The sequence below is a fragment of the Rhinolophus sinicus genome, chromosome 9 (assembly GCF_057876585.1).
Source record: "Rhinolophus sinicus isolate RSI-liver-muscle chromosome 9, RSI-T2T, whole genome shotgun sequence".
NCBI lineage: Eukaryota > Metazoa > Chordata > Mammalia > Chiroptera > Rhinolophidae > Rhinolophus > Rhinolophus sinicus.
In genome coordinates this window covers 34,795,990-34,821,518 of record NC_142509.1, presented here as the reverse complement: position 1 = coordinate 34,821,518, position 25,529 = coordinate 34,795,990, and the positions used below count along the sequence as shown (strand labels likewise).

The 25,529-nt window shown below is 40.8% G+C and overlaps 2 protein-coding genes and 1 non-coding gene across 5 annotated transcripts; 1 reads left to right on the top strand and 2 right to left on the bottom strand.

Moving 5' to 3' along the window:
• The first annotated feature begins 88 nt into the window (after positions 1–88).
• TRNAT-AGU (transfer RNA threonine (anticodon AGU)) lies at positions 89–162 on the top strand. Its single transcript has one exon. It is a non-coding gene; the product is annotated as a tRNA-Thr (tRNA).
• Positions 163–5,075: 4,913 nt separating this feature from the next.
• Positions 5,076–13,491, bottom strand: ARPC3 (actin related protein 2/3 complex subunit 3). Its single transcript, XM_019734130.3, has 7 exons — positions 13,339–13,491; positions 11,113–11,212; positions 8,769–8,845; positions 7,227–7,295; positions 6,297–6,423; positions 5,848–5,942; positions 5,076–5,380 (listed from the first exon to the last, which is right to left on the bottom strand). Exons 1-7 carry the CDS (start codon positions 13,342–13,344, stop codon positions 5,318–5,320), a joined length of 537 nt encoding a protein of 178 aa, XP_019589689.1. The 5' UTR covers positions 13,345–13,491; the 3' UTR covers positions 5,076–5,317.
• A 1,273-nt stretch (positions 13,492–14,764) lies between these two features.
• On the bottom strand, positions 14,765–25,492 carry GPN3 (GPN-loop GTPase 3). Of its 3 annotated transcripts, XM_074321118.2 has the most exons (9): positions 25,260–25,363; positions 22,801–22,909; positions 20,157–20,212; positions 18,575–18,742; positions 17,494–17,618; positions 16,821–16,936; positions 16,578–16,674; positions 15,938–16,066; positions 14,765–15,364 (listed from the first exon to the last, which is right to left on the bottom strand). In XM_074321118.2, the coding sequence occupies exons 3-9, from the start codon at positions 20,185–20,187 to the stop codon at positions 15,302–15,304; spliced, it is 729 nt and encodes a 242-aa protein (XP_074177219.1). In that variant the 5' UTR covers positions 20,188–20,212; positions 22,801–22,909; positions 25,260–25,363; the 3' UTR covers positions 14,765–15,301. The 3 variants fall into 3 exon arrangements, with proteins under 3 accessions (XP_074177219.1, XP_019589601.2, XP_074177218.2); XM_019734042.3 differs by lacking the exon at positions 20,157–20,212 and having other exon boundaries at positions 25,260–25,492; XM_074321117.2 differs by lacking the exon at positions 25,260–25,363 and having other exon boundaries at positions 20,071–20,212; positions 22,801–22,911.
• Positions 25,493–25,529: the final 37 nt, after the last annotated feature.

Genomic DNA, 25,529 nt, shown 5'->3' with positions numbered 1-25,529 from the left:
ATGGGATGCCTTGAGAAGTAAAAAGGGCAGGAAAGTGGTTGCCCAGGCACTTGGTTCTCGGTGGTGTGTAAAAGCAGAAGAGGGGGGTGGCCGGTTAGCTCAATTGGTTAGAGCATGGTGCTAGTAACACCAAGGTTGTCGGTTCAATCCCCGCATGGGCCACTGTGAGCTGCGCCCTCCTTAAAAAAATACATTCTGGAACGATTGGGGGGAAAAAAAAAAGGGCAGAATAGTGCCCCAGGGTGGATAACGCGTCATGTCCTTTGGCCTACTCACATAATACAGATTAAAGGGATAAGTAAGCCCGACCCCGGCTCGCAAGCATATGGGTCATTACCTCCTGCAAGGGCAACTTCTCCCCAATCATCTTCTTTGCCCCAAGGTTTCCTTCCTGCCAGGCTTGATCATGGCACATAGCTGGACAAGTTTACCCCGTTCGCATCTAGTCTGCCCAGTTTGGCTCACTTGTTGTGATGAGCTCAGTTAGTGTTGAGTGCCATCTTCACGAAATCTTCTCCAACCGACCTCAGCAATTACAGCCTGCTCTTTCTACAGCGCTGGACAATCATGTCACTTGTCAGTGTTTCTATCTCTATGCACACATTTCTCATCAGATGGTTAAGGTCCTGGACAGCAGAGTTCACATTTACACTTCTTGTACATCCTGTCAACTGGCAGAGCACAAGGAACGAGCACTTTCCTGATCTTGTAGAATGTGTTACTAAAAATGGTAATGTAGCAAAGGGGCCATCTCAGAATGGTTAACAGGGCCAGCCCTGGATTCAGAAAGACTTAGCATTCATTGCCATTTCTGCCAGCTTCCAAGTGAGATATATTAATTATATTTTATATTGTTATTATTTAATTTCTGTAGGCCTCAGCTTCTTCACTTGGAAAAGGGGATAATACTTACATCTGCCCCAAAGGTTCTGACAAGGGTTAAATAGGATTAAAAATGTGATGTGTTTAGCACACTGCCAGAACACCTGCAAATCGGAGCTGCAGTGTTAAAGCACAGTGGAAAATCATGACTAATGATTTATCTCAAAATCAACACAGAACAGATGTGGCCCTAAACTTACCCTCTCCTAATGGAATGGTCTTCCCAACTTCTATAAACAAAATGAAGGGGGAAACAAACCAAATGGCTTTTGGTGTCACAGTAGTACAGCCCTTTCTGGACACGGCTCCAAATTTTTTATTTAGGTCTTCAGTACTAATAATTTTGGAGAAAAGGAAAATGCAGAGTAAAACAATTCTCATAAATCTTGTTTTGAGTATTTCCATGGACTGTGATCTTTCTACACATGACAGTAATTAGTGGCATATTAAAATGATAAATGTAAACAGGATGCGTAAGAAAAAGAACAAGGTGATTGTTGTCCTCAGCCTGTTTTTGGCTAATGACATTTTGTTCTAAAATTTGATTTTCTATCAATCTTTTTAAAGTTTTTCCCGCCCTGGTTATTAAGGTAACACACATCTTACTGAATTATAGTATGTATGACTTAGAACGTGTAAGTTTTTGTAACTGTTTCCACCCTAAGATAATTACTATTAACAAGTTGATGTATGTGTTCCCATAGTTTTTCCTGGAGTACATACAATTAAATAAATAAGCATGGAATACTACTAGAATACTGTCTTCAAGTTTTATTTAGTAAGTTATCTTTCCATGACAGGATAGAGCCCCTTGTTTTGTTTTAATGGCTGCATATTTCATTTTATGGATGTCCCGTAACTTATTTATCCAATTCTCTATTTAAAAAATGACTGAATTATTTCCAGAGGGTGTGTGTGTGTGTGTGTGTGTGTGTGTGTGTGTGTGTTTCATCATTCAACAATGACGTGGAGATGCTGGATCAAAAAGAATGAACATTTTACAATGTGATACAATTTAAAAAAGACAAAGAAAAAAACCCAACACAAGTCTTATAATTATTACTAAATTGCCTTCCCTAAAAAGTCATACCTTGTAACAATCTTCTTTTAATAGCAGCATTGTTTTCATTCATTTCAGCTGTACTTTTAAATCCATTAGGCCATATTGCTTGTGTAATTTATTCTAAATCCTTTGGAAAGTGTTCTCTCAGGTATATTAAAAAGCAAAGCAAACACCTACATTATACAGCACCAACGGGAAATGTTTTAGAAGCCAGGCTTTTGGCTTATTGTCTGGCTCCCCCTGCTGGCACTCGTGGAACAGGCACCACGGTCAGTTGATTTCCTATCACCAAGGCTCCACAATCCAAAAAAAAAACCCAACACGTTCATTAGAAACAAACCTTCAATTTTGAAATGAATCATTATAGCTTTCTTTCTTCCTTTCTGACATAGCTCTTGAGTCTGTAACAGAAATTCCGATCTAAACACCCAGAATTTGATTTTAGGTTAAGAATTTAAATTATAAACCAAAAAGTCAACTCAAATAGTCTTGGTTTCAAGACTGTCCGTTTGTGTATCTATGGAGTATGCTTTGACATACCCATTCTCTTGGGTATGTGGTACTCACTTAACCCGTAATTCAGATCTTCAATAAACAAGTACTCAAGAGCATTGAATTCATACATTAAAATTATGTATTAATCCATAAAACCTAAATGGAAATACTCTGATTGACCAAGTATCAGCATAAAGCTCGTTTTAATACAATTTTAAAATTTGTTCTGTTCCTATACAGCTTTCCCTTTGTCCCTAGTAGCGCAACATAAATAATCAAGGTCTCAACATGCTCAGTTAAATTTTTCCTCTTTCCAGGCTGCCTTGTAGCTAGAGGGCAAGGGGACACAAGTGCAAGTCTCTGGGCAGGTTTTCTGGGAAGGGCATGTCAGGTGGCACTCAGCGGTGTGCCCCTTGGGCCCTCGTGCCCTCCCCACTTCTGTCTGCCAAGCCCACAGATACGGGAGCATCTAGAGACTATAAGGATGAGAGCCACACGCCAAGGAGAGGGGAGCAGGAAGACAGGAGGAGCCTATTAGGGGTCCCCGATGACATCCTGAAATGGCTGCCCTGAACATTCAGGGACTCCTTTCAAACTCAAAAGAAAAACCATACCTTCAAGGCACTCTCAATTAGGTTTTCTGTGCTTGTGACTAAATACAATCTCAACATTGATCCCGAAACAACCGCCTCTTAACAGCTAAACACAGTTGCAGTATAGTGACTTTTATGTCCAAAGGACTTGAGAGGCATTTCCTGAAATATCTAATTTATAATCTTAACATATCAGGGAATACGTGGTCTCTTACATTTTTGGAAGAACTCACATAATAGCTACTTATGTCAGCCAAATAATGAAAACCTCTGAGATGCTAAAAACTGGCCAAATATAAAGTAAATGGCACATAAGGACAGACAATATAGAGTCCAGAAATAAGCCCACACATTTACGGTCACCTGATTTTTGACAAGGGAGCCGTGACACTTCACAAGGGAAAGAACAGTCTTTTCAACAAATGGTGCTGGGACAAATGGGCGAGTCACATGCAAAAGAATAAAGTTGTCCTCCTACCCACTTCATATATAAAAACTAACTCAAAATGGAGCTAAATGCATAAAATGCTTAGAAAATAGGCATAAGTCAACATTTTGGATTAGGCAACGGTTTCTTAGATATGACACCAAAAGCACAAGTGACCAAAAAAGGACAAATGGGATTTCACCAAAATTAAAAACCTCTGTGCTTCAAAGGATATTATCAAGAAAGTGAAAAAACAGAATGGGAGAAAATTTTTGCAAATCATATATCTGAAAAGGGTTTAGTATTCAGAATATATATAAAGAACTCTTACAACTCAACAACAACAACAAAAATAATTCAAGTAAAAAATGGGCAAAGGATTTGAATAATATTCTCCAAAGACGATAAACTGGCCACGATCCACATGAGAAGATGCTCATCATTAGTGATTAAGGAAATAGGAAAACTACAATGAGGCACTGCTTCAAACCTTCTAGGATGGCGATGAACAACACATGTTGGAAAGGATGCAGAGAAATCACAATCCTCACAGCCACTATGGAAAAAAGTCTGGCAGTTCTTCAGTTAAACAGTTACCATATGACTCAGCAATTCCACCTATAGATATGTAACCAAGAGAAATGCAAACATGTCCACACAAAAATTTGTACACCAATATTCTTGGCAACATTTTCATAATGTAGAACCACCCAGGTGTTCATAGACTGATGGATAAACAGAATGTGATCTATCCATACAATGGAATAGTATTCGGACATAAAAAGGAATGATGTACTGACACATGCTACAACATGGATGAACCTTGAAGACATTGTGCTAAGTAAAAGAAACCACAGGGTGGCCTGTTAGATCAGTTGGTTAAAGTGTGGGGCTAATAACACCAAGGTTGCCAGTTCGATCTCCACATGGGCTACTGTGAGCTGCGCCCTTCTTAAAAAAAAAAAGAGAGAAACCAGACACAAAAAGACAAATATTGTTTGATTCCACTAGATGAGGTGTTAGGAATAGACAAATTCAGAGACCGAAAGCAAATTAGAGGTTACCAGGAATTGGGGGGTTACAATTAGTAGGAGTTTAATGGTCAGAGTTTCCATCTGGGTTAGTGAAAAAGTTTTGGAAATAAACAATGGTGATGGTTGCATATTAATGTCAGTGAACTGTACACTTAAAAATGGTTAAAGTGGTAAATATTATGTGCATTTTACCACAGTAAAAAAAAGGAACAAAGTTATAACATGAATGAACCTTGAAAACATGATGCTAAGTGAAAGAAAACAGACACAAAGGCTGTTATACGATCCCACTTCTGTGAAATGCCCAGAATGGGCAAATCCATAGATAGAAAGTAGATCAGAGGTTGCCAGGGACTTGGAGGAGGGGGTTGGAGAGGAATGGGGGTGACCGCTAGAGTACAGGTACATTTTTTTGGGGTGGTGAAAATGTTCTGGAATTAGTGGCGATGGTTGCAAAACTCTGCATATATAATAAAAACTACCGAATTTTAAAAGGGTGAATTCACTTTAAAAGGGTGAATACTATCTCACAAAAAATTTTAAGTGTCAAAGATAAGCAATCAAGTTTTCCTGACATGAAATGTTAGAAATTTCTTTATTCTTACTTATTAAGCACTGCTTAGTACTGCAGAACACTTCAAATCACCCTTCGAGAACTCATTCTCCCCCCCCACCCAAATTCTCGATAAAGAGCTTTTCAAGTAAAGACATGCTCTCTTCTCTCTTCTGTATAAAACTTTATGAAATAAAGGCAAAGAACTGTGTACGTCTTGCTGTAAAATGCTGCCCATGGCTGCGGAAACAGCGTCTGCCCAGGTTCCCTTTACTGTCCAGGTCCTGAAAGACTCTTGTTCATGAATTGTCTCTTCACAAAGCAAGTCCACCACTAACAAGAGGGGACAAAACAGAATGAACAGTGGCAAATTACAGAATGAACAGTTCAAGGTAAGGTCAGAATATGAACTTATTTAATAACAAAATTTAAAATTAGTTCTGGCAGCCCTTACATTACAAACTCCTTGAAAACACATGTAAAAAAAAAATTTCTTTTTTTGAGTGACTTACAGGTCACTCAAAATTCCGACAACAAAATAGATGTAATACATTCAAGATATCTCATGCAGAAAACCTGTTCTTTGGGGTTTACAATGCCCCAACATAAGAACAAACAACCATAATTTATTATATGGAATCATTATTCACTGCTACTTACAAGAAGGCACATACTCAAAGTTTAACAACACTGCAATGTGGAAACAAAGTATTCTTGTAATGAAAGACCTTAGTGTGTTTAATGGGGGCAATAGGATAAAGGTGATTTAGCTATTCAATAGGCAAAGAAGAGGGTCTTACCTTGCTGGGTTTATCATTCTGAGGGTCAAAAACTTTCTCACACAGTCTCAGCCCAGTCTCTTGCCTTAGCTGCTGTAAATAGGCCCTCATCACTTCTAAAAGAAGGAGCAAGTAGAACAATAAAAAAAATTGTATTTGAGAATGTATTGCAAACGTGCTGGTTGCTGATCTGGACACTGACCTTGGCAGTATATTTCTGTACACTCAAACAGGATAAAAAACAGAAATGACAGTCCCAAAGGTTTTATAACTATGTTCATTTTGATCCAAAAGATTCTTTACATGACACACTTGTTGCCAAGAATCTTTTGTGAGAATGACTAGTAAGATAATGGACCTGCTAAAGATTCCACTTTCGATTGTACACCGATCAAAGCCAGAAAAGGAGGGGGGCAAAAAGCCAAACGGAGAAAATCTGTGCCACACAGAGACAGAGACCCTGTACTTACCATCTTCCTGTTTATTTGCAGGTTTGGCATAAATTGCGTTAAGTGGAAAACCAGGCTCTCCGGGGATGGGAAAATTAGTGATTCCCAATGTATACATTTCTTTCTCGCCTTGGCTTTTGGAATTGCACTAAAAAAATAACAAAAAATTACACACACACACGTATTTTACAGGGAAAAAGATAATAATAATCAATTTGCAATTTTTTTACTCTAAGTAGCTATAGCTGGGATTAATGTTTTTGGTGACTTTTTGCAATCTGGTGAAGCCTGGGGGCCCCTTCTCAGAATAATGCTTTAAATGAATAAAATACACAGAATTACAAAAGAAACCAATTACAGTGAAATACAATAATTATAATATTAAAAAAACTAATTTATAATATAGTCATACATGTGCTAAATAACAAGATTCTGCAGTGGCCCTAATAACTAAATTCTGAAGTAGCAATGAGTATAAACAAAACTGCAAAAATCTTCAACTTTAAATGTAATCTGAATATGCTGTGATTTCTATTGGAGAAAAAATCACAGGTATTGCTAACACTACCGTGGGCTGTTGTCTACATTAATAAAGGGAGTAAATGTTAAATTTCAGTTACAGGTTAGTGAAAAGAAGAATGTGATCTTTTTCCCACTCAAGTTCATGGACCCCTGAATTCTATCCTTGGACTCCAGTTAAGAACCTCTGAGCCAAGGACTTGAAAGGAATTTTTTGCTAAAGATTTGTCTTGGGAAAATACACGCAAAGCATTATCTTCTGATTTGTCAACTACACTGTAAGTTTAGAGGTCTACCTTCAGATTTATTTTCCTCTAAAGTCCATGCTCTAAGTCAAAGGAAATATTTTCTACTTTTCCTTAAAGTCTCACCAAGTCCAAATACCTATTAGTAATTTGTTTTCCTGATTGGTGATTATCCAAGTTTAATTACCTTTTGGAGTTTCTTTAGACACTCAGAAATGTAGAGAGTTATATATATCAAGGTCCTATCAGCTTCATTCTACAGGGGGGAAAACAAAACTTAAAAACATTCCTGATCAAAACATAACAATTCTGTGCAATAAATGAATTCAATCTCTGCCTTTTGACTATCAACTGAAAAATGCAAAAGTTACTATAGCATCAAACATTCCTACTCTCAAAATGCGTCTTCTCAAGCCTCGTTTCTGTCTGCCCTGAGCTGCATGACTGCTCCCGTCTCCCTCGGCCACCCTTGCCGCTGGGTTCCCGAGGTGCTGTGCCAAGAGCCCTTCACTGTGTAGGAAGGAGAGTTCACAAAGCTGCTGGGAAAACCTGAGGTGCACCATATGGTTGGCTAATTTTTAAAAAGCCTTTCACTTCAGGATCTCTGCTGAGAACAGAAACATTCATGGCTGTAAAAGAGGAAGCAATTACTTCACAAGTGACTTGTTTCTGAAGAGGTCCATAAGCTCAACTCTTGAACTAACCAAAAAAGGAAAATCTGAAGAAACGAATGGATGTTGATCAAATGTGGCGTGTAGTTCAGGTCAAATTTTTCACAGATTTATACTTTAAAAGAAACCAAACTACACATTTCCTTACTTTTATGATCATATGATATTCAAGAGAGAATGCAATGTGGCAGAATTATATTTACTCACATCTATTATAAACACAACACTTACAGAAAACACTCTGCTAAGATCACAGAAGGTTTAGACTACAATTTGTAGATCAAGAATCTACAAATAAAGATTTCACACACTGTTGATTCCAAAAGGTCAAAGTTTGGCAAGGAGCTGAAGTTCCATATTCTAGAATATTATCCAGAAAATGTGTTAACATTTCTTGTAACTTGCTCAATAGCAGGAGCTAAAAAACGTTCTGCATTTTTTCCCTCTCCTTCTCTGCCACCCCACTTCTACTTTCCCCTTGATCTCACTCCTCACAAGGGCTAAGAGCAGAAGGGATGAAAGGGTGGTTGAAGAGTGGGTTGGGGTCACTGAAGTTTCTTTATTTCTCCATCTCAGGTCCAGGACACAGAGTATATAAAAAATAACATAGCATGTAGGACTTTTAGTTTTGGACTGGCACATAGTAGGTTCTTAATTAATGCTGAATGAAGAAAAAAGGACCAGATAGTAAATATTTCAGGCTCTGCAGACTATACAGTCTTTATCACTACTCAACTCAGCTATTGTGGTGTGAAAACAACCACAGACAATATATAAACAAATGTGTGTGACTATGTTCCAATAAAACTTTATTTACAAAAAGAGGCGGCGGGCCAGATTTGGCCCTCTGGCTGTAGTTTGCCAACCCCTGGTGTAGATTTTGGAGGGAAAATGAGAAACTAAGAGTTTTTCATACAGAGACTAACATTAGGCACTGTTTTGGATTTTTAAAATCATACAATCTCATTTTATTTACTCCTCACAGCAACCCTGACTGCCAGCTAGATATTATTACCATCAAAAAAACTAAATTAAATATTAAAAGCTCTGTACTTTACCTTAATTTCATAGTTTTTGAAGAAGACATTGGCCTTGAAGTAATAGATAGCTTCATCCACAATATCTGTATCTTTTGCTAAGCAGGACACAAGGGGAGGAAGGCAGAGAACATTACCTTAATGCAAAACATAGTATCTAAAAAAGCTATAAAGAAAAAAATATCCAAGCTCAATGGTCAAGAGTTTTGGAGTTGAATAAAATAAAATGAGGCTACTGAAATATAAAGTCTTCTGAAACAATTTCTAGAAAAACATGTACATGGTTTATTTTTATAGCTTTATTTTTATAAAAGTGATACATGCTCACTAGAAAAATTAATCGATACCCATATTCCCCAAATTTTAAATCGTCACCTAATCTCCCTACTGAGAACTAACTACTATTACCACTTGGTGAGCATCATTCTAAGACATCTCTCAATGCATTTATAAAAAGAGACTGAGATATAGACCAACTTTAACAAACTGATTTTAAAAGTATTTGATATAATTTTACTTGAATTTACATGCTATAGTTTCAGGGGGAAAAACTCAATGGTCATTTAGGAATCCATTGGGGTTCACATACACATCTTTCTGTTTATAAAAACCATGACTTCAAATATATTTGTACAAGCTGTTCTTGGTGGCTAGAGACTGAGAAAATCCAGAAATACTATTGTGACAGAGATAGATCTCATTATACAATTTCTCTGGCAATTTTTCGTTTTCCTTTTTTATTTTAAAAGGTCACAATCCCAGGATCTTGGTATCCGGCAGCTGGTTTCAGCACTGCAGAGACAGCTATTTATATTTCTTGTCCATGACTGCTATCCCCCTCACACAGCAGAAAGGCAAAGTAATCCTGAGGTTTTAATACTCTGCAATTCAGTTGTCTGTATCCCTCCTCATTTCCCCGCTAAAGAATTTAAACGGAATTTGAACTCTAGACTTGTGTTCCTTGCAATCTGTTTTCTTATCTGTAAAAAGGAAACTTCTTCAAAGGATTCGATAGTGTTTACAAAAACCAGCTAGTTCTTTTAAATGTCACTATAGGTGTGTATTTGGTGGGGAAGTTACAGGATTCAGAACCTAAAAGAAAGTTTGGCACATAAAAGGTGTTCAGAAGAAATTTGTTGGTGTAAATAACTGGATTAATGCTAACAGTTATTTAGCTCACAACACAGGTTTACATTCCTCCATAATTCCAATTCAGTTCTAACCCAGTCCCTGGGGAAGAGTAAGAGGTCATTCCTTGTCTGCTGAAACCATGAAGATCTGGTTTCTTGAGGTTCCATTCGCCCTCAAAATAGCAATTAGATTTACTCCATCCTTGGTCAATCGCATCTTCTGATATACTAAATGGTATTTGGTAACGCTCTGAAAAGGGTTCTTTTCAAGGAATCTGGGCCAACATTGATTCTTATTTTTCCTTTGCACTGTAATTGTTTTACATTATTTTTCTTCTTTTTGGTCTGTTCTTTTCCATCTGTTCCTTTTTCTTCATCTCAGAATCAAGTACAGACTGTGGTGACTCACCAAATTTATTAAGTTTACTGAGCTTTCCACTGGTGTTGAAAACAAAATTAAATTAAAAAGAGGTCAAGTCAAATAGTCTAGCAGAGGGATGGAGATGGCGTCAAAACAAAATTGGTAATTAAAACCATGGTCTTGGAAACCATGAATGGAATTCAGTGCAGACCCTTTCTGGATGTAGGGAAACCATGTCTAATATAATACAAATTACACTGTTGGCAGAGTATCTCAGAACGTGTCAGAAGAGTCTCAAGGTCTGAAAAGAATGGGGCTTTCTGAAGAATAAAAAATGGTTTAAAAAGGAGTACCAAGAAAGAAAGCAGAAGTACATAATTCAGAAAAGCAAGAGAACAAACGAGTAATGTTATATAGGACACTTCAGATTTAAGATCGAGGTATTACTAAAAATGGAGATCCTGAAAAATTGATAAAGAAAGTAGATTTAGATGGGGAAGAGGTTAAAATATGTTTTGTTTTTTTCCAGCTTAATGACAGATAAGAGATAGGGACATAGCATTCTTTACAAGTAGCAGCATTAGTTTGTAAGAACTGACAGTGACGACAGAAAACTGTGTAGAGAATTAAGCACATTTTCTTTCTCAACAAAATGTCCTGGAGAAATCAGCAGCAATAACACAGTTTCCTATTATATACAACATATACCCATGATCTTGAAAGGCTCAGAAAGCGATATCCACCAAGCAAACAGAAAATACAGGAGCAATGTGAGATAGAGGCCTGAGCTAAGAATTTCCCTGATTTGATGTCAGAGGGTTGTTAGATGTTTTATACCCAAATCTGAAAATAACAGAAAGGGGTTTTGACTTACTCTCTCTAGGGGCGGGTCCTTTGAACTGACTTCTGATAGGCAACAGTGCCATGTTTCCAATCAGCTTGGTGTCGGGGTCCATGAGAGAAGAGTGGTAAGCCTGTATTGGCACGCCAGGTAATACAGAAACAGAAAGAGAGCAAACGTCAGCAGGGCAGAGAAGTGTTTTTCTCCGAAGGGGAAAAAAAAAAAAGAGTAACCCACCCCAGATTAACTAGAGGAAGTGGGAGAAGGGATGGTGGCAGCTATGTGCTGGAGCTGGCTCTTACTGGCTCATAAAAACCAACTGTTAAATTTCTAGGAATTTTTGAGCCAAGCTGGTTGTTGAACACAGCTGTTATTAAAAATAAAACTATATAAATTTGCAATAAATTATATTAAAAACAAAGATAATACTCAAAATTCATTACTTCCTATTAAAAAAATACTGTTGTCTGTGAGCTTAAAGTTATTCACGTCTTTTGTATCTTTAGGGTGGAAATACTATATAATGTGGTACTACTGTGCATCTCTTTCAATTCCATGTTCAGTGACATCACACTGGTAACTGATGGGAGTATTTACATCACAGAAATAGGCAAACACTATACAGATCAGAGGTACCCACCCCCCAGCTGTTGTTAAGCCAGAGCCCAAGCACTGGCTTTTCAGCGCTGCCATTTCCTGGCTTTATGTCTGTGATCGAGACACCACTTTTCTTCTCTTAGCCGGTTTCCAAATTTGCAAAATGAAGAGATATACTGCTTTCAATGGGTAGGTGTGAATTAAAGGATGAGAGGGGGAAAAAAATCATATTTGTGAGAGCAACTTGTATATGAGTTCTCGTTCTGCCTTTTATAAGATGTCTAACTTTTTAAAGAAGACATGGGCCCCATTCATATATTCATTCATTCAGTCACCAAATGATTACTAAGCACCTTCTAAGTGTAAGGCACAGTGATACAATGGTATACAAGACAAGTACGGTCTCCATTCTTAAAGAACTTTTGGCTAACAGAGAAGACAGATATTAAATAAGTAACAAAGGGGACGTCCAGGGTGCTCTATGTGCAAATGGAATGAGCAAACAGCTTTAACGTCCTGGTTTAAAATCGGACTTTATCAAAGCCTTTGCACTGGTGTGCAACCTTGGGGAAATTACTTAATTTCTCTGAGCCTCAGTTTCCTCCCTCCTCTGCAAAATGAGAAAACAATAATATATCTACCTCATAAGCTCACTGTAAGGATTAAATGGGATAATTTATATAACGTGTGTAGCTCAGCGCCTGCCTGGCACATATCCAGAGTCAAATGGTAGCTATATGCTTCATAAAATATCTATAACGATGGCTTGCTTCTTTTTATCACACGTATGCTTCATCTAAAGCAGCTTCCACCCTCCCGTTCACCAGCTACTGTCTTGTTACCCATCTATTTCCTTCATAGCATTTGTCATTATTAGAAACGACCTCCTTTATTTTATTTACGTTTGTCTGCTTCCCCATTAAAATGTAAACTCCTTAAGAGCAGAGATTTGTTGGCTTTATTCACTGTTGTAACAGTGCTTAGCCTGCAGTCCGTGCTCAGTAATGTCTGAATAATCACGTTGTTGAACCTCTTTTTTCCTAATCTGCAAAATGGAGGCTGTAAGGGCGTTAAACTACCTCACAAACTGGCTGCCAGAAATGAAGAGAAACTACACCACCACTTTTTCTCCTACTCTGATGCACAAGAAAATAGAAACATTTGTAAACCAGGCGCAGACCTCGAGCTGGCTCTGGTGGCCGCCACTGCCGGCGCAACAGGGAAGTGGGTTCTGACAAATGACAAGCAGCGGAAGGGACCCACCCCCTGGCACGGAGGAAGTGGGTCTTCAGAAAAAAGGAGAAGCCAGACCCTGGACTTGAAAAATGAAAAATAAAAAGCGAAGCCCTCGCGGCTCTGTTGACGTTTTGGGGACACTGCCGGAGTTGGGGGCTTGCAGAAGGGGCAAAGACAGGGTTGGGATTGGAGAGAAGGGGGCCGGAAGGGCTGAAGCAACCTCCTCCGCACGCCCACTCTGGCCCCCGCAGCCGCGCCCCCGCCCCCTCTGGCCGACACTATCAGGCCGCCCCAATCCTACAAGAACTGGCCTCCTCCCCTCTCCCGTTCTGTCCCCCGCTCCCTCTCTGCCCAGCTTAGCCCACTTCTCTCAGCTCACGCACGATTTCTCGCCGTCTCCCCACAACCCTGACTCGGGCCCCTTACCGGCATCTTGGCGGCCCCCGAGTTTCAACCCAGATGATGAGCAGGAACCGGTTAGAGCGCTGGGCTTCCGGCCTGGCAGCTCGGGCGGGGTAGGCGGAAGTGAGCCGGAAGGGGCGGTGAGGGACGACGCGCGCTTCCGGCCTTGCTGTCTGGCCGCTGGCTGCTGCGGCTGCGCAAATCCGAAGGGGCCAAGGGGCGCGTGAACAGTGTCGCGCCGGCGTGAGACGTGGAGCGGGCAGTCCATTTGGGGGCTACAAATCTGTGCTCACCTTTGTTTCTTCAAAGAGCCTCTTTTGAGTGAAACATTCCCAGTCATACTATTTTAAATTCAACCCCACTGGACTCCCTGCCTCATCCTTCTTTCCCTTTTTCCCCCAAGAATCTTATGATTGTTTTATTTAGTTTCGTTTCGGTGTTTATTTCCCACGATCTCCCCATCCATGTAAACAAAAAGGCAGTGATTTTGTCCGTTTTGTTCACTGCTGTGTCCCCCGTGTCTAAAACAGTGATGGTACACGGTAAGCATACTTGTTCCGTGAATGAATGAACCCAACTTTTTTGTTATTTCAAAATTTTCATTCTCTTCAACTGCTTTTGCGGTTTACAGCGCTATTTCACGTATTAGTTCCCTGAAGCCTTTTTCATTCTGAGCTTCGTTTGTAGTGGATAACTGATTTTTCAGGGGTATGACCAAACCACTGGTTTTACAAATGGGGAGAGCACAGTGAGAGGGAATTGTGCATTATTCTGCACTGTAATTCTGTGTGATGGTTGAGAAGCTGACTCTGAGTTTGAATCCCAACTCCAACATTTATTGGCTGTGTAATTTTGGGCAAGTTAATTAACCTGTGTATCAGTTTCCTCATCTGAAAAACGGAGATAACAGAACTTATCAGTTTCGTGAAGATGAAATGAATTGCATGCAAAGTGCTTAGAGCTTACATGCCTGGAATATACTAAAGACTCAGGAATTTTTAACCTATTACTGGAAAGCAACTCATGTTAAAAGCCAAGTTCACTGCTGCTTGGGGCCATTTCTTCTCCCAGTCCCTCAGACTGGAATACGTTGCCTCATGTTCCCATAACGGATTTCTCATTTAGGCCTCTGGGCAAACAGCACCTTTTAGGAAGAGCCTTGACAATGAGCCCAAAGTAGCCTGTTAGTCACTCTCCATTTCATTAGTTTTCTTCCTATTCCTTATCAGAGGCTTCCTTGTTTATGGTTAGTCTCAAGGGCCCAACATGTCAACTCCATGAGAGTAAGGTTTTGTCTGCCCTGCATGCTTCCCAGTGCCTGGCACCCACTGGTAAATTTGTCAGAAGAACCATGTCAAGCTCCCCTACTTGGGGAAATTTACTCATTCAAAAATTTGCCCTGGCTGAGTATTTCAATTTCTGACTGGAGAACAATGACTGTAATGAAAGGTCAGTGCTATTTCTTTTATTTATATACATATTTATCTTAAAACATAGTTACTTTTCATTTTTTAATTATACAAATAATACATTTTCAATGTAGCAAAACTGGAAGATACGGATGAACAATGGCCTTATCTATATTCTTCCAAATTTTTTCCTTTAGACACACATATGTATATTTTGTTAAAACAATTCCAGTCCCTCCAAAAAAAGGTTCAAAAATAACAAAAATCAAACTGTTTACAGGTCTTAATTGTACCACAGGTGCTGATTTATATTATATGCAAATCTATGTGCAGTCATTTCAATTTCAACTTTTAAAATCTAAATTGTGCTGTAAAAATATTAGTACAAGACTCCACTTTAAACAGCAGCAGTTTCAAGAATAACTAAGAACCTGATTCAAGCATGCTGCTGATAAACAGCCAAGTATTATTTTTTTCATTAAAATAAGTAGCTTTCTTGTATTGCGTCCTTTGAGAAGAATGTTCTGATGTTTCAGCCACAAGCTCTTCACATAAATAGTTACTTTTTAGTAAACTCTTTATTCATTCTGGTGTTCTTGAAAATATTCATCAAACCTAGAAGAAGACTCATCTTCATGTTCCTGACACAAAGGAAACACAAAATAGAAAATACATTCATTTCCCCTCAGACCTAGTATGTGTTTATATATTTTTCAGGTAATGCTCTGTAAGGAGCAAACACCCAGCACCACTCCAGATGTTACTCACAGGTAATAGTTAATAGTAACAAAAATCATGACTGATAGACTATTTCCAGATATGTGGTAGTAAGTGCTTATCTCTCAGTAGGAGCATTTTTTACATGAGTTTACTCGCTAATTCTCAACTAAGTTGTGCCCTACTGACAATAACCATTAATAGTCTTTCCACTGACACATGTGAGGGCAGCCCAAGTTCAATTGGATTTTACTTCCTATATACCCCAAGCGCTGAGTATAAAGAAACATAACTCAGCAACATTGCCTCAAAAAAAAGTAGAGTAAAAGTGATACTGCTCGTTGAGCTCAGGTGTCAGTTTCAGAGATCACCCAGAAAAGCCCAGGTTATTGCTGCCACTGAGACAAAAACTGAGTTCCTGGGGTTATATAGGAGGCCAGTGAGTGCCGACAAACATTTCTACCAAAAGCCAATAAACACCCTAAACCAGAAATTACCTTTGGTTCTTTAAATTCCAAGTCTTCTCCATACTGAATGGCAAAATCGATATGCTGTAATACAATATTCATGCTTTCTTCATCTGACTGATCGTACGGCAAAAATCGAACCATGCTGTAGTCGTCAATCTACAAGTTGGGGATTTCAGAAAGGGTCATTCAGAAATTGTGCAACATACTTAATTTTCAACTTATATTTGCGTTTTATAACCATTTATACTCCTGATTAAACCATTTGTGTGTGAGGGGGTAGAGATAGACAGTGACAGAATGACGGCAAATCAATGTTTTTTTGACCTCGGACCTACTTAGAACACTCAACTTATTACTTAACTAGACACTATTTAATAAGCATTTATCTGAATTCAACAACCACTGGAAATTTCAAAAGGGCAGTTCTGAACTCCCAATATGGCTTGGAATCATAGACATGTCAATTAAGTTTTTGGCTACTGCCGATAACTGCTTCTAAATTAAACTGCTGACTGGCCAGCCTACAGCCTCTCATCACCACTTCCCCTTTGCAAGGAAATTGGGTTGGATCATGCTTTCCATAATGGTGGCCATTGACTAGAAACCAGTAAACACCTACTAACCAGGGCATTGAAAAACAACAACAACAACAACTTAAAAAGCTTACCAGTCCACATATAGCTTTAGTCAGTTTTTTGAATTTTTTGCTTCTTAAGTCACTTGTAGAATCATCTAATAAAGAATACATGTCTGGATCTAGAAACCTTTAAAAGTGAGAGAGATGATGAATTAAAGAAAGAATAAATCAGGAAATTGGATTTATAGACTGACAGAACGTCACATGTAAACAAAGTTTAGAAGATTCATCTCTGCAACTGAGATCTGATGACAATGGAAGACATGAACTCACTTCTCAATTTCTTTTTTCGCTTTCTTACTCAGCAGATCCATTTTTGTCATGATGTTAACTTGTGGAATTTCTAGGGAGATCATAGCGCTCAGGGCTGCCAAGATGCCAGAAATAAACTGAAGGAGGAAACAGGAAAGGGAAGATGAATCAACTCGTGCCCACAAAGTTCCCGGGTCTCTGTATAAAAGAGAGGCTTCTGCTCCTCCCTGGAAGAAAAGTCAAAGACACGCTAATCCTAAACATAAGACAGTCTACTCATCAGATGGCTGACCCTTGGTTTCCAAAGGTGAGGATAAGGAAGGAAGATGTAGATTTAATCTACAGTGATCACAAATCTCATTTCAAACTATATCTTTAACCTTTCCATTGAAAATTCCTTAAGCGCTATTAAACGAGAAATACAGTTTTAGATAGTTCATAAATGAGACAAAAGGTCCTCAGAAAATTAAAAATACTTATATCTGCCTCATTTTTCTAATTCCCCCAAATCTATATAATATCATAATTTAACATATGAATTAAAAATACATTATTATAATAATTTAATAATAAGGGATACTAAATCATTCTGGAGTATAGTTTGTGAAATGTTCAGAATCACACAATGATTAAAAGAGACTATCATCTGCTTGTACCCATAACTGAAAAATCAACAGTAGATTTATCATCAAACCTTGAAGGACTCCACCATAAACTGAGAGTCAACCAGAAAAACTCCACAGACTCGGAACTCCCACTGTTCTAGCTGCTGGACCAGCTGTTTCATCACGGGCAGGTGCGTGTACAACTCAATCTGACCTATGTGAAGAACATTATGAGACTATTACTATCAGGAAATACGATAAATTATCAAATTACAGGAAAGAATGTTTTCCCATAAGACAACAGTTAAAAAAAAAAAAGGGAAGTCAACCCCTGGTAGTAATATATTCAATTTTTAAGGGGTCTTAAAACCTCTCGAAGCAATCACAAAACCATGAGGTTCTTCACACTTTAATTTCTGCTGATCAAAAGCAAAAACTGCACAAAAGTGTGTGCAGTTTGGGAATATTCATCAAGCTGTACACTTATGATGTCTGCACTTCTCTGTGAGTGTGTGTAAGGGGAAAAAAGTGAGAGACACAAATGATCAAAGCTAGGTTAAGCTCAGTCTAAAATTCACAATTTGGCATAAGAAGCCATGTGCAATTATCTGTCCCCGACCAGCCTCATTTCATGACATTTCTCTTTGTCTATTGTGCTCCAGCCACACAGGCCTTTTTGGTGCCTCAAAGCCACCTCATTCTTTTCCTGCCTTGAGGCCTGCAGCTTGCTGTGCCCTCTGCCTGGACCATGGTGTCCCTCACCTTCACCCTCTGGCCCAGCTTACAGGCCACTGGATCAGAAGCCTCCCCTAACCTCCCTGCTATGTGATGGTCTGTACCACTCCCGTGGGGCGGGGCCCGTCCCAAGTGAATATAAAGTAGTCAGTTGGGTGAGTTCTGTTTACACTGTCTAGCACTCCCACTTGACTGGGAGCCCCATGAGGGCAGACACCATGAGACCATGGCTGCCTGGCTCTCTATGGTCTCCCCAGGGCACAAAGTTAAGCACTTGGTAAACTCAGTGAAGGAATGTGAGCCAACGAATAAGAGCTTTGTACCTTCCTGCAGCACGTATGGTTTAGAGCTTCTAATTCTCACTCTGTTTTCTCCCACTGAGGACAGACCTAGCATGACTTCAAGGAAAACAACACATTCAAATCGCTGACTTACCTGGACAGTCAAAAAGAATGTAGTCGTCCTCGACATGACCAAGACAGTTCTCCAGCCAGTCAAAGTTATTCGCAAAGTACTCCATGCAAAATACCAATCCTCCATTGGGACCGAACCGCAGAGAATCGTCCTCCATTACGTCATCCACCTCGATCAGTTCCCGTATGTCTGAGAAGGACAGACAGGACCCAGAGTATAAGAGGGTCCACTTGGAAATGGTTATCCTCACTGGTGATAATTAACAATTACGTAAAAACTCACACGTATGTGTATGTGGTTAGTCACATAGCAGTGTCGGCGGGAACTAATTAAATAAATTATTGTACGGCCAGACAATGGACTCCGACGTAGCCATCAAAGGAAGAAACTCTGTAAGCACTTGATTATAATACATTCTCACAGGTATATTGTAAGTGAAAACTGCAAGGTGCAGAACTCTGTGTAAGAATGCCATCGTTTGTATTAAAAAAGAAAAAGGAAGACAAAGATTCAGGATATATACCTAATAATATTCCTACCTGATTTTGTATGCATAGACTCTCTATGGAAAGACCCCTCAGAAACTGGCAACACTGGTTGCCTCCGGGGGCGGAGCCCAGCTGATTGCTGGGACACAGAGGTGGGAGGCGGACACTGACTCTCTTGTATCTTTTGCATTTTGAACCATGTGAATATACACTACCTATTCTAAAACCAGTAAAACCAAACCAAACCAAGAAAACCAATTACTGTTTCTTAACATGATGACCCCAGGGAAGTTACTTAACCTCTTTGTGCGTCGCTTTCCTTATTTCTAAGATGGGGAGCAAATCATATTTCCTGGGGTAGAAGATGAGGACTCTATGAGATAACAGCTAAATCACCTACAGCAGGGGCTTTAAAAATTCTGGTATATGCATGGCACTCCTCTATTACTAATTTTTGGAAATCAGTATTTACAACTTTCTATGGTAGGTTGTTTTTGTGTTCAAACCTACAATTTCTGTTCAGAGGAAACAGTGCCTTACTCATAGGCACATGTATATGGATAACATCTTCCTATGCACTTTCCCAGGGATAACATCTGACCCAAGTTGGGACAGTAAAATTGGTCTTCTAAAAGGATTATGCAGGGGCAGCCGGGTGGCTCAGTTGGTTAGAGCAAGAGCTCTGAACGACAGGGTTCCCAGTTCGATTCCCACATGGGCCAGTGAGCTGCGCCCTCCACAACTAGACTGAAGACAACGAGCTGCAGCTGAGATTCCAGAGGCGCGGCCAGATGGCTCAGCTGGTTAGAGCGCGAGCTCTCAACAAGGTTGCCGGTTCTATTCCCACATGGGATAGTGAGCTGTGCCCCCTGCAACTAAAGAATGACAATGGCAACTGGACTTGGAGCTGAGCTGCACCCTCCACAACTAGATTGAGGACAGCGACTTGGAGCTGATGGGCCCTGGAGAAACACACTGTGCCCCAATATTCCCCAATAAAATGTATTTTTAAAAAAGAAAAGAAAATACCTTTAAAAAATAAATAAGTAATAAAATAAGAGGATGATGCAAAGACATTAGTCAGTAAGACACTTGGACCAGGAAGTGATATGAACCTGGGGTTGGAGGGACCTTGTTGGGCCACATACATCCTGAAGCAGAGAAAGCTGGTCTGTAAGAGAGAGAAAGAGACACAGACAGAAAGTTGGCCTCGGTTCCCGTTACTTTTCATGTTTTGGGTTCTAGTCTCTCACAAAGTCTTGTTCTTGGGTTTCATGAACCTCCCTGATTCTGTCTAATAAATCCTCCTTTTGCAAAGCAATGCCTTTTTTTCAAGGAAGATGACTATTTCATAGCCCCGCCTCTCTCACCTGCCTCCACACCCCACCCGCACCCACTTCCAGCCACTCTCAGCTGATAACCACACATGTCAACAGAAATTAGAAACTAACAAAAGAGAGTTTCCCATGTTTCCACCAGTAATATCCCATGGTGCCTCCCGCCCTGCCTTCCCTCCTGTTACAATGGAAGAAGCAAAGGCAAAACCCTCCTCTTGTTCAGAACCCCCTCTCCTTTCTCATGTCTACTCTCTGGAATCTAGTTTCTCTCTTTCTGCTGGATTGTTGTCTTCAGTACATAAGTCCATTCCAATTACCATCTCAAATCTTAAACTGAAGCCTCCCTTCACCCTCACACCTCCTCCAGGTATCATCTCACTTCTCCGCTTCTTTCACAGCCAAACGTCCTCAGCAAGTCCTCTCCTCTCCAAGCCTACACTGCATCCCCTTCAGTTCACTCTTCAGACCGCTCCAACCTGACTTTCATTCATTCCCTGCTCCACCGAATTCACCAACATCTCCACTCCTGGAATCGAACAGCCACTGCTCGGCTCCTCATCTTCCGCAACTTCCCAGCTGTGTCTGACATAACCAACCACCACCAGCTCTTTCTTGAAACATTCTCTCCTCCTGGCTTTTGTGACGGTAACATTTCCCTGAGTTTTCTGCTACCTTACTGACTCCACCTCCTCTACCCAACCTCTGAAGACCAGATGACTTCAAGGCTTGTTCTTGGTCCTTTTCTCCAACCATCCTGCCTCCTAACATGTCCTCACCGTCCTATAGCTTTATATTCTATGGCTATGCTGCTCACCCTCAAATTCATGTCTCTAGGCCAGACCTCATCCCTGAATCCCAGACTATATTATATCCAATTGGCTCCTTGATATTGCCTTTTAATATCTATCAGACACCTCAAACTTCGTAAGTGTGAAGAAAACCACCCCAAACAAACCAACTTGTCTTCTTCCTAAGTGAGTATCATGCACTCAGCAGCTCCGTCCAGAAACCTAAGAGTCAGCCTTCTGCTTCAATCTCTCACAGAAAGCTAATTCAACTTGCAAGATAGTATACACCGCATCTGCCTGCTTCGTTACGTCTCCACCACGACTGCCCTAGTCCCAGCCGCCTAGATAACTACAATAGCCTCAGCGCTGGTCCCTGTTTCTACTCTTGACCCTCCAGAATCCATTTTTCATCCAAGAGCCAGCCAGCGTTAAAAACATAAAAAAGATGCCAATCCTCTCCCCATCTTAAAACCCTCTAATGGCATTCCACTGTTGGCACGTGCTATAGATTGACTGTGTCCTCCCCAAGATTCATGCCCAAATCCTAATGCCCAAGGTAATGATACTGGGAGGTGGGGCCTTTGGGAGGTAATTAGGTCATGAGGGCTCTTATAAAAGAGGCCCCAGAGAGACCCCTCACCCCTTCCATGTGAGGACACAGGGAGAAGTTGGCAGCCTGCAACATACAAACTGGCCCTTCCCCAGAACCTGACCATGCTGGCAGCCTGATCTTGGACTTCCAGCCTCCAGGACTGTGAGAAATACATTTCTGTTGTTTATAAGCCACGCAGTCTGTCGCATTTTATTATAGCAGCCAGAACAGACTAAGAAAACAGGATAAAACCCAAACTTCTCATGTTCTTCTAGCTTCTACACACTTATTTCTTTCACTCATACGCTCCAGCTATCAATATCTTTGCTTTTTCTGGAACATACCAAACCCTTTCCCATCTCCAGGCTCTTTATTGACCCTGATGTTTCCTCATCTTGAAAAGCCTTTCCCCAGCCTGGTGAGCACATTACATCTTCAGGTCTGGGCCCAACTATCCCCTCCTCAGAGATGCCGTCGCTGACTGCACTACCTACAGCACCCTCCACATCATTCCCTCCCATGAGCCTGTTTGCCGTCCTTCTACAATCTGCAACACGTTTATCATTTTGCTTATTGCTTGTCTCCCCCAGCAAAAGGTCCACGAAGGCAGGGATAGTATCTGTCTTGTTCTCTGCTGCAACCCTGGGATCTGGCATAAAGTAGGTGTTTCACAGACACTTGAATGAATTAAAGTAATTAAAAAACAAAATACATAGGCTGCTCATTTATACTGCGATCAGCAGTAAACCAGATTCAGCACAGCAGCACTAAGCATGAAAGGGACAGAAGGGGAGGGTGGGGACGGAGGCATCTACTCACTTTTCTTTCGTACATCAGAGACCAAAAAAGGATACTGGCACACACATCAACAGCAGTGGATGTCAGCAAATGACAATGACATTCCGCCTCATGCTGGTCACCATGAAACCAGGGAACCAGACTGTAATAATTAACTGTTCAGCTTCTGTGCTGAGCAGCCCACACTCACTGCCTCCTCACCCCCTTATTTTTCCTGCAGGAGCGGGCTCTGCCCAGGACTCACCAGCCATCACGGAATAGTTGAAGTGTTCCGCTGCAGGATCCAGGTTCACAACTTGCACAGACCGGTGCAGGGCTTCACAGTGCTGGACCATGGTGGCACAGTACGTGCTCTGTAACGTCCCAAGGCACCAGGGGTCAGAGCAACAGCAGTGTAGGGCTACCCCCTGCACCCCAGAAGGACTCTCTACAGCCCCTAGGCAGGGTCTACCAAGGATAAAATTATGCCTTCATCGGCCAAGACGCTGACTGAAAACAGAAAAGGCACCAGGCTGGGAGCCAAGACACCTGATTGGACTGTAGAGTCAACCTGGCTGTGACTCCTGGGTAACTTTGGGGAAGCTGCTTCTCCACGCTGCCCCTCAATTTTTTCATCTCTAACTAGGATGAATGCCACAATCACTAAGGCTCCTTTACTACTCTAACGTGCAACAAGAGGAATTTAAAGGGAGGATTTCCGATGACATAGTGCAGCACGAAACACATGGTGTATCCACAAAGACTTGTAGAGTCCAAGCAAAGCTGTAGTCACGGTGACCAGAGACAACATCTCTGAGGAGGGGATGTGTGAGCAGAGGGATGGGAAAGAACTTGCCAAGCCAGGTCAGTAAACAGCAGGCAGGTCAGCTATGAGTTTGCAACTTTTGGTTTAGAGAATTCTTTATTCCTCATGAAGTCGTTACCACACAATGTTAAAATCTCTACGCTTCCCTGTTTCCCTGAAAGTAAGACCTAGCCAGACCATCAACTCTAATGCATCTTTTGGAGCAAAAAGTAATACAACACCTGGTATTATGTTATATTATAGTATATTATTACATTACATTATATTACATTATATAAGACCCGGTCTTATATTACAGTAAAATAAGACTGGGTCTTATATTAATTTTTGCTCCAAAAGATGCAGTAGAGCTCATGGTCCGGTTAGGTCTTATTTTCGGGGAAACATAGCACTTGTGTACCTCTCCCACCCTCTATGTAAAGGCAGCGATGTGTCGTATTCAGTTTTACAGTCCCAGAGACTAGCACAATACTGGCACATAAGCAATGCTTGGTAATTACTTCTAACTGACTGACTTAATGTTTAAATATGAATTCCACAAGGCCAGAGATTGTGTGTGTGTGTGTGTGTGTGTTTTGTTCAATAACACAATCTTCAGAGCCCAGAACAGTGCTTGGCACAAAGAACAGGCTCAATGAGTATTTGATAGTAGGCATCAAAATTTTGTAGAAAGATGCTTTCTAACACCATGAGTCTGAAAAGCAGTCTAGAATCACCCCATAAGTGACTTTACACATACATACTGGGCCATATCAGTCACATGTATATTTCCTGCACCGAGATTAGGGCAAGCCTCGGAACAATGTGTTCATTTAAAGACTAAAGCCACGAGTGGCTGGTTGGCTCTGTTGGTTAGAGTGCAGTGCTCATAACACCAACTTCACCAGTTCGATTCCCCCATGGACCAGTGAGCTGCGCCCTCCACAACTAGATTGCAAACGACTTGACTTGGAGCTGATGGGTCCTGGAAAAACACACTGTTCCCCAATATTCCCCAATAAAAATTTTAAAAAATGACTAAAGCCACACAACACCTCCACAGACTCGAATGTTTCCTATACTCCTGTTATTTGACCAATATTTTCATTATTACTACCATATTTGAATGCCCCCTAATATTCTTCCCTTCGCTTAATATTTGTTTACAAGAAAAAATCATATAGTTATTGTAAACAGAAAACCAGTTATATTTATAACATGAAGGTAACCATAAAATTAAATACAACTTCACAACTCTTTTCATTCTAACTAAATATAATTGCCTGTCAAAAGCTCTGAGTCTAAGCTCTCCCTGACCTGGGGATTTTAAATAAGTGTTGAAGATACACTAGCATCAAACTGACAGTCTCACCTCAACGCAAACTGAAAGAATTGAAAAGGGAGCAACTAGCTCAATATATAATTCAATGTTCATGACGTCAGGGCCTTGTACCTCCTAAAATCGCCTCAAATACCAGAATCCCACGTTTTAAGCTCCGAGAAACAGTGATTAACGAGATCCCACTTTAACCTCGTGGGAGCAAGACAGGGCCGGATTCTGGAGTTAGATAAAACCGGATTTAAATTCCCGCCGCCACTTACTAGCTGTGTGATCAGATCTTGGGCAGAAAGTTAACCCTTTTGTATTCCCTTATTTGTAAAATGGGAGTAGGATTTATCTCACAGGGTTCTGGTGGAAAATAAACGAGGCGTTCGGCGCATTATCTGGGGTATAAACATACAATAAATATAAGCAACTATCATTATACCCCTTTCAAAACAACAAAAAAAGACCCTGAAGCCCAGACTGCAGAAGCAAGCTGCCCTGAGTCTCAGGGTCCACAATATACACACGTTCCCGAACCTCCCGGCCTCCCATCAATTGCGATTTGTCCCTCCTTCTCCCGCTAAGTCCTCACCTTCCCGCTTCCTGCGGGGCCCATGACCAGCTGCGCATAGCGAGGCATGTCGGAGCCCAGGGTTCCCCCGGCCGCCAGCCGCACAGTAACCATCAAGAGTCTCACTGCTACGCGCGATGCTCACGGAGTTCCGGGAACACAACTTGCGAACCAATCACAATCCAAATTCCGTTTACGTCGTCCGTTCTGCTACGCCTCCGACTACGGAACGCCCCGCAGGCCAATCCCGTGTGAAATGAGTCCTGAGAAAACCCCGGGAAGGAGGGAGGT